The following is an 8,719-nucleotide window of genomic DNA, read 5'->3' on the forward strand; positions in this document are numbered from 1 at the left end:
AAGTGTGATCAAGTAGCTAAACGTGTGGAAGGTTAAAGTTGGTGTTTTAGTGTACAGGACAGCTTTAAAATATGACAAAACACAAGAAGCACAATATTATAAAATTACATTTACGATTTCTTTAGTTACAGAACTGTAGTGAAACTTTAACGTTGCACATTTCAAGAAATTAAACCCCCAAATATTCTGCTGCTATAAATGTTCTAATGAAGTTTAGTCTCTTCCTCGCATCACATGTACCTCTTTCTTCATCTTTTCTCTCCACGCCCCTCCTCTTGCTCCAGACTCCATGCACATAGAGAGCGTCGAAGCCGTCCAAAGGCTCCAAGACTCTCTCCATGAGGCTCTGCAGGACTACGAGGGATCCCAGCACCCAGAGGACCCCCGACGGGCAGGCAAGCTGCTGATGACCCTGCCTCTGCTCCGTCAAACCGCCACAAAGGCTGTTCAGCACTTCTACAGCATTAAAATGCAGGGCAAAGTTCCCATGCACAAACTATTCCTCGAGATGTTGGAGGCCAAGGCTTGACACCTGGAGCAGCTGCATCATTCAGTCAGAGACGAGCAACGGCCCATGAGAAATAAAGGTGGAGTGCCAATTAACAGCCAAAGGATGACACTTGGGCTCTGAAGTCATTTTACCTATTAAAATAATAGCAAAACTTGAAAAAGGAAGAAAAAAAAAAGACTTGGAATAGTTTTAAAGAGGGTGACTTTAAATTTGACACAAACGGGATGATGATAATGTATATAGAGGTGTACAGAAATCAGGCAACTGCGGTCTTGTTATAACCAGAGACCCATTGCTCTATATCACTTGAGTCTTCTGTGAATCTGTTTCTTATTTTTGTTTTAATCTCAACATGAAAAAGTGATAATATAAAGAACTGTACAGCAACGTAGCCATACTTTGTGTCCCAGTTTCTCCTCTTTTCTTATCTCACTTGTTCCAGCACTAGACTCGAACTGGTCGTCATTTACACGTACTGTAAATTTTGTGAAGCCTCACCGGGTGGAAGGAAGAATTGTTTAAAATCCTTTCTAAACTTATCATCAAAGACAGTAACTTCCACGTAATTACCTCATAGTTGCTTCATTGAACTGATATTTTAATCCGATCGGTCGGTCAAATGACAGAGGTCAGTCAGCTATCATTTCTTACTAAAGGTGTGTCTGAATTGTTCACTCGTTCAAATTACTATCCACTTCAGAGTGAGAGTTCAACATTTAGCAATAAGTTTTAAATGCTCAAACTGGAATTTCATCCACTTTGTATTTCAGTGGAAATTAGTAACATGCAACAGGCTTATTATGTACAGTTTAACACTAAACTCTTCACTAAATTGACATTAGTGCACTGTGCCCTGATTGGACAGAGCACGCTTATTACTCATCAAAATGCCAATATTAGCATTCCAATGCTAACATTCACACCTAATGACTGCAAAATGTGCTGAAATTCTGAAATTTTGAAGGATTTTCCAAATTTAGTTATTGCACACGTTTGTGGATATGAGAGATTAAAAATAGCCATGAACTTGACTCAATAATTGGCTTTTTATTATGAGTTTGAAGAGCAGACAGCGGAATTGGTCAGCAAGCAGACTAATCTAGTAGTAGACTACTGTTTTTGAAGTTTGCTGCAGTGGAAAGACAACATAAAGGCATTCCGTGCTCCTCTTTTGTAAATTGTACTGAATTCCCAAGTTTTTTGAAAACTTCAAGCTCATATGCTCTAAATCCTCATTTGTTTTGTGTTTTTTTTTATAAATCGAAAAAATATCAACATACGCCAAAAATGCTTGGAGGATCGTGAAGTAATTTTTGTGAGGTAAATGTGAAACTTTTCTTGCAAAATCTAAACAAAAGACTTATTATAATTTAAAACGTATAAAACCCAGCTGCATTTCATCCAAGCATAACTTTCCAATGGAAAGTTTCCAAACTGTATATTTCTTACAAATCTGAAAAATGTTGCGTAAGTGTACGTGAAAACCAATGACGATGTCATAGCTTTTAATGAATAATACAACTTTTGTGTACTGAAGCTACTGTTAACTGTTAATAGTCTATGTTTGAGCAACCTGTCAGTGTTGTGGAAATATTCCAAAATGTACACTGTATTCTCATAATCACTAGTTGACTCCACAAAATTGGTGACAGAACGAGTGAACATTTCATTCGCAGCAGAAATGTTTGCACTTATGATTAATGTGACACAAAATGGGTACTGGCTACTGTTTAGTCATTTTTAGGAAACCGCACTTCTTTTTGTGCTGACACTGGAAACTAAACATGCTGTGAAACCAACTCAACAATGATAAGCTATATCTTGTACTGATGAAAGTGTATTTTATTTTATTTTATTTTATTTTTATTTTTTTTCAAAAATCATGTAATTATCAACCGATACAACAGGAGGGTCATGCTGTAGATACCAACTTTGTGAGGATTTTAGGTGCTTGTTTGATGCTATGCTAGTTTTTAAGGCTTTTAATTTTAGACAGCATTGTAATTGGTCCCATTTATTTATAGAAGTTTTGTATTTTTAGTTCCATCTGTATTTGTTTAACTCAGAAACTTGGTGTCACTGATATTGATTTTGCCTTGAAGCTCTTTAGCCGTCATCTGATGAGGCTAATATTTTGCAGAAGCTATCAGAGAAGCTACCAAACATCAAAATGGCAAACTTATTACATTTGGTCTTCTGTGCAAGTAATTGTTTTACTTCAATACTTCTTGATTCATTGAGGTGAAAGTGCGTTCTCACTCGAACTGCTATTAATCTGAATTGTTTTTTTTAGCTTAGGTAATATGGCGAATTGAAGGAAAGTCACATTTTGTTTAGTAAATCCTGGAATTAGCATCCAAGTAAAACATTCAGCGGCTAGACTTCTTGACTTTTCTGGGGGTGGGGGAGTTACTGTTTTTTTTTTATTTGTTTGTTTTGGTTTGTTTTGTTTTTTGTTTGTTGTTGTTGTTGTTTTGTTTTTGTTTTTTTTTTTTTGTTTTTCAATTTTACCACAACCAGTGGTCTTGGGGGTTTTATTTAGCTTATAATGTCTTCCTTGAATCCCAACAAAAATCAGACTGCTCATGAAATTCTTGCAGATTCATAACTAAATACGAATAAATTATCAACAGAATTAATATTTGATACCCTACTTTTTGGTTGAAGGGATATTTAACAACCAAAGTAATTTTTTGACTATTGTTACAATGCAAGACTTATTTTCTCTCCAAATGTGGGTCACAGGGTAAAATTTTGAAGCTCAGCTTAAACTTTGAAGAGATTTACACTTTCTTGTAATTTTTTAAGTCACATCTAAGTTTGAATTGAATATTTTTCATCATTTTGGATAACACAAGATATGGTACCTCATTACAACTGTAACAATGTAGTGTGCGTCATTACAGCTCACTGACATTTAGCATATTTGTTTTTTAATGGCGGTGCGAAACATTCAGAGCCAACACTTAAAACATGAGTATAATCCACAGTTAATCATAGGTTTTAAGAGTGTAGGATCTGCCAGATGCAAACTAGTTACCAAAGGATACTGTTCATTTTGCGTCTTCACCAGTTTTACAGTTTTGGTATTTTAATATATATGACTTCTTTGGATCTGAAGAGAAAATATCTTGTAACAACTGACTAGTGGATGCTTTGGATAAACGTAGAAAATAAAGGATTCAAAGTAATTTTATAAACAAAACTATAAACAAATTTGGAGTAACTCCAATAAATTAAGATGGGGATCATAGTTATTAGACTTTAATCATTAGATAAATTTAAATTGAATTGGAAGAGATTAAAATGAATACAAAATAAATTCATTTTAAGTCAAGATAAAGTAAATAAAATACATTTAACTTATAATAAATTAATATTTTTATTCCAACTTTATTTATGTCCCAAATTCGTCTACCTAACATTCAGCTACTTATCTACAAAGGGAAATTAAATGATATGCACTGGTTACATACACAAGATCACAGGTAGGGAGTGTCAATAGGGTGAAAGAAAATGATAAAAAGTTGTTAGAAAATGGAAATATGAACTGGTGAAGGGGCAAACTGACATGAGTTGACTCTAAATTATTTAAAGACAGTACCATGCATATCATAATATTACCTCAGTTGATGACATATTTCTTACAGTTTTGTTAATCTAAGCAGGTAGGAAGGAACATTTAACCAACATGTGTCAATAATAAGAGGACAGGTTACTCAGCAGCTTTTAGGGATTTAGTGAGAAAAATATAAATTCCACACGGAGGCTGTGGTGTCTTTTAAAAAGTCAAGTGCCATAAGCTTCGCCCAAAAGCGACGGAAGCATAAGCAACTAGAAACTCTGAGGCTCTACCAGAGAGACCATATTAATTAACTAGAATATAATGCATAGATAATTTTAACCGGGCGCTGATGAGAATAGTTTCCATGGTGCATCTCCCCAATTGTTAGCCAGCTAATCCATCCCCAAGTGAAACAAGGGATTTATTACCTCTGATTAGTATCAAACCAAAGCAGAAGCACAACTCACACAACTGCATTTATGAAATGATGAGCTGTTTTCACGTAAATATTTTATTCACGACATAATAATCATGGGTAATAGTTCAATTCTGTTGTGTTCATTTACTCTTAAGTTTGTAATAGCGAAGAAGGCGCACACACTGTAAAACTGCATCGGTTAACATAAGAAAAAGACTGAAGTGTAATTAGGACATGAGAGTATAATTATTTTTCTTTTTAATGCTTACGGCATAAATTACACTCCCCGAGTTCCTGTTGTTTTTGTTGTAAGGCTAACCTATAAACCTGTTGTGGCAGAAAAAAAGGTCATTTTAAATTTCCCCCACTCACAAATTAATGTGATAAAAATTTTTTTTTTTTTTTAAATGCCTAATTTATGTTCAGACATCTAAAACGGTTCTACAATATCCAATTAATTCTAATTGTGTCCTAAGCTTGAAATTCTCAAAAGAAATGGAGCAATTAAATTTCTGCTTTGGCTCTACTCTGGGGACGAGAGGCGTTTTATTTTAGCTGATGGTGGGGAGGCTTTTTCGTCTAAGTCTCTACAAAAGGCGATTTCATGGGTATCTGCAGTAGTTTCCTAACAGAGCAGCAGCGATCACTGGGCTATGCAAGGCAGTACGGCCACCTGTGCTCCTTGTGTTTGGAGCATCAGACTGACTTGTAGTTGTGCTTTGTTTACAACTTGAACATACTGTATAACTGCATCGTGCAATTCACTGTATTATACTGTATCTGCTGTGCATTGATGTGACTATGATCACGTGTTCGGTTTGCCACTTTAATGTGTTCTCGTGAGCATTAGGAACATATTTACAGCCCAGTGTATTATACAAGTCTCTGTTTCAAGTGAATAATGAACGAGTTCATTGTGTTTGTTTTAAGACGAGGTTGTTTTTTCTGTATTTTATTTTTATTTTTATTTTTTTGTCTCTCGGTTTCTCCGTGTGTTTTGGTTATCAGCAAAGCAGGACGAACGGCGACTAAAGTCGTCTAGACCCTATACCTCAATTCATATTTTGAAAATTACACTGGGCTTGGAAGCGGGCCATGGGATTCTCCTGGGAGCCAGTGGCACAGAAATAAAGTGACATCACCGGCTGGGTATTAAAAAAAAATGTAGATGAAGTTACCGCAATTGGTGGTGGGGGGAGGAGGCGCACATTCCTCGGAGGAAAGCTACTTATTCGTTGCTCCATTTGCGGACTTACCTCATCTCCATGCACTCTGAGATGACGAGATTTACATAAAACATGGAGGAACCTCCCCGGCCGATCTGTTCCACGGTGTAAAGAGGAACCTGCTAGGTGTGCGCACCACAGACTAGTGATTACCCAAGAGGTTTCTCTCCCTCTTCAAAAGCAATATGTTTGCATTTGTGATATATGAATCAAGTTAAAAGGGAGCTTTGGTTCATTGTAATTACAAACTTTCTTCATGCTTGAAGGGGGGACAGGCTAACTATGTGCACTGTTCTGTGAAGAAAAGAAAATGAATTAAAAAAATGGAAAGAAGCCAAAACACAGCTGGGATTCACTGGACAGGACTGTGTGGCATTTTCATGTGTTTTGTTTGTTGTATTTATCCATGTGTAAATAAATGCTTTTGTGGGGGAGTAGGACAGCCAGATCTAACAATGCACTGAATGTACAGTGACAATAAAAAAAAAACACAATTTATGAAATTGTGGCTATGTGATCTTTTCATTTAAAGAATAGGGAAAAACATCAATTCACCTGTACAGGAAGAATTTCATTTAAAAAAAATTGAGGTTCCTCCACAGACACATGTTTTTATCAAACTGGTCGATTGCTTACATTTTTTATAAGCAGCAAAGCCACTGAAAACAACACGAGGAAAGAAATGGATCAGACATACACGTCTGTAACCACAAACTGGTCCACTCAAATTGGTCCAGAAATCAAGTTATACCTAATCAAGAGAAATTGCACAGAAATAATTACTATCAGCTGTCATGGTGTTTTTGTGGGGGGTTTTTTTTGTTTGTTTTTTTCAAAGGGTCTCACATTTCCTTCAAGCACCCTCGGATTATTCCAGGCATTAATGGTGGGTATATGATGGTTAGCTAGCCAGGACTTGCCAGAGGAAGACATTCCTGAACTCTGACATTTCTAGCTCTGCTCATCTTCTCTGTTCTGGTTTCCAAAGAGCAAATCTTTAGACTCATCTGTTAAAAGAATGATATTCCAGAAGTCATGGTCTTTGTCTACGCTGTCTCTATTAGTCTTCCGTCTGGCTTCAATGTTTTTCTTACAGAGCAATGATTTCTTTTTTGGACATCTCCTTTCATATCAATTGTAGCAAAAAACTAATTTAGGTCTGTGATATGTTAGCTTTTATGTGTTTTTTTTTTTTTTTACATTTTGTGCTATGGTGTTCATTTTGACACTCTGAGTTCTTACCATAGCTTTTCACTTCAACACTCAGAACCACACCAACTGAATTTCTGAGATTTAAGTATTTCAAACTTTCCCAGAAATGCTGATTGATGTCACCATGTGCTCAATTGTTGCGCAATCTGGGAGGATCCTAATTTATTCTTTTCCATAAGTTACGAATTGTGATGTCCATGTGTCCGAACATGTTAGAAGTGAATATGATCTGTCGCAGGTGAGTGTTTTCTGCTGCGTACACAGGTCTTTTAAATCCTGTTGGGACCATAACAATTAAGTGAAAAGAGTGTAGTTTTACAATAAACATTTTAAATAAACCGCAGCAGGTGTAATAAATTACAGTAAGACGCGCACCTCTGTGAAAGCAGCTTTCGTATGAGGAAAATGGCTCTTAATAATGCAGTCAGTGGATTTTAAAGAAAGTACCCACCAGTGTGAACAAATTTGTTGTTTTCACACTTTGTTGTCATCTCAAACAATCTGAAAGGTGACCAATTATTTTCACATGTATGAACAGGCATCTGTGTTCGCCTGCGCGGTTGGCAAGATGGTGCCTCAGGGTGCAACGGCATCCTCCTGCCCCAGACCGACGGTTGGGTGGCTGTCTACTCCGTGTCCCGATTGACCTTCCGTTGGCTACAAGGCTGGCTGAATGCACATCTGACACACTCCCGTCCTTTGTGGTGCAATCCTGTGGAAGTCATTTCATTTACTGGCCTTTCAACTCCAGCCAATATAAGGGGTGAGCAGGGGGGGCTGGGTGCAGCAAGTCTGTGTTTAATCAGCCTGCCACAAAGCATTCCCCTAAACAAAATCAGTCACGATGTCTGGATTGAAAAAAAGAAAAAAAAAACTCAACAGAAAATTGACATAAACAAAAACTTTGCCAATTTTTTTTTTTTTATCTTTTAGAGACAATCGTGGTAGAATGGGACTCCATATTGATAATGCCAATTGTGATGATTGCTGCCATAGCAAATAAAATTAAAGAATAAAGTGCTCCACTAAAACTGCCGATGTCGTTTTATGTGCATTGCCTTAATTGCCTTAAATAAGACTTTTTTGTTTTTTTTAAATATGACAGGTCAGGACTCCTTTTTCAAGCCAAACTATTTCTGAGCAATCTCCAATGGAAGATTTCGTCTTTGCGATGTCACAGGATCTTGAAACTGAACTAAAATCATTAGTTGTCAAAGTGCAGTAGATAGCATGATTTCATCCTCCCTACCCTTCAAAAAAAAAATAAAAAGATAAACATCTGGCACAAAAAGCCCAAAACTACTAAATCAAAGCACTTGATAAAAAAGTCTCTTTAACTTGTGTGACAAGATGATTTTCCTCTTTTCTTCTGTCACACAGAGAGGAATTAGGGCATGGCCCACTGTCCTCCTACTGACTTTCCATCTCATAAAACCTTGTTTCATTCTCTTTAAAATGCAGCTTACTGTCAGGCCCGTTGGCAAGCTCTGGTCTGTTAATCACCCATTCCTGATGCCACACACAGTAAATCTATTATCGCACTCCTAAATGCAACCTTGTGCCGGGCCAGCCGGCTTCAGACACTCTTTCCGTATACTCACATTTCATCCTTTGGCTCACACGAGGATTATTCATCGGCCGAAGTGTGAGTCCCCCGAGAATAGGCCTTAAAGTGTCAGTCATGGTTATTCGGAGTGGTGTTGTCTTAGACGATATAACCAGGTGAAAGTGACTGAAGGAGATAGGAAACCATCAATATGCTCACTGTGTAAATTGAAGAAGGTCAT

General features: G+C 37.0%; 1 protein-coding gene across 1 annotated transcript in view; it reads left to right on the forward strand.

Annotated features, from left to right (window-relative positions):
* The window catches only part of esrrgb (estrogen-related receptor gamma b), a 43,750-nt gene extending 38,921 nt beyond the window's left edge, over window positions 1-4,829 (forward strand). Inside the window, exon 7 of the mRNA XM_007552899.2 lies at window positions 285-4,829. Within this exon, the coding sequence (XP_007552961.1) occupies window positions 285-529 (245 nt within the window). The 3' untranslated portion in view covers window positions 530-4,829. The remainder of the gene's footprint in view (window positions 1-284) is intronic.
* The last annotated feature ends 3,890 nt before the right edge of the window (window positions 4,830-8,719 follow it).

The sequence above is a fragment of the Poecilia formosa genome, unplaced genomic scaffold (genome assembly GCF_000485575.1).
Source record: "Poecilia formosa unplaced genomic scaffold, Poecilia_formosa-5.1.2 Scaffold53, whole genome shotgun sequence".
Lineage (NCBI taxonomy): Eukaryota > Metazoa > Chordata > Actinopteri > Cyprinodontiformes > Poeciliidae > Poecilia > Poecilia formosa.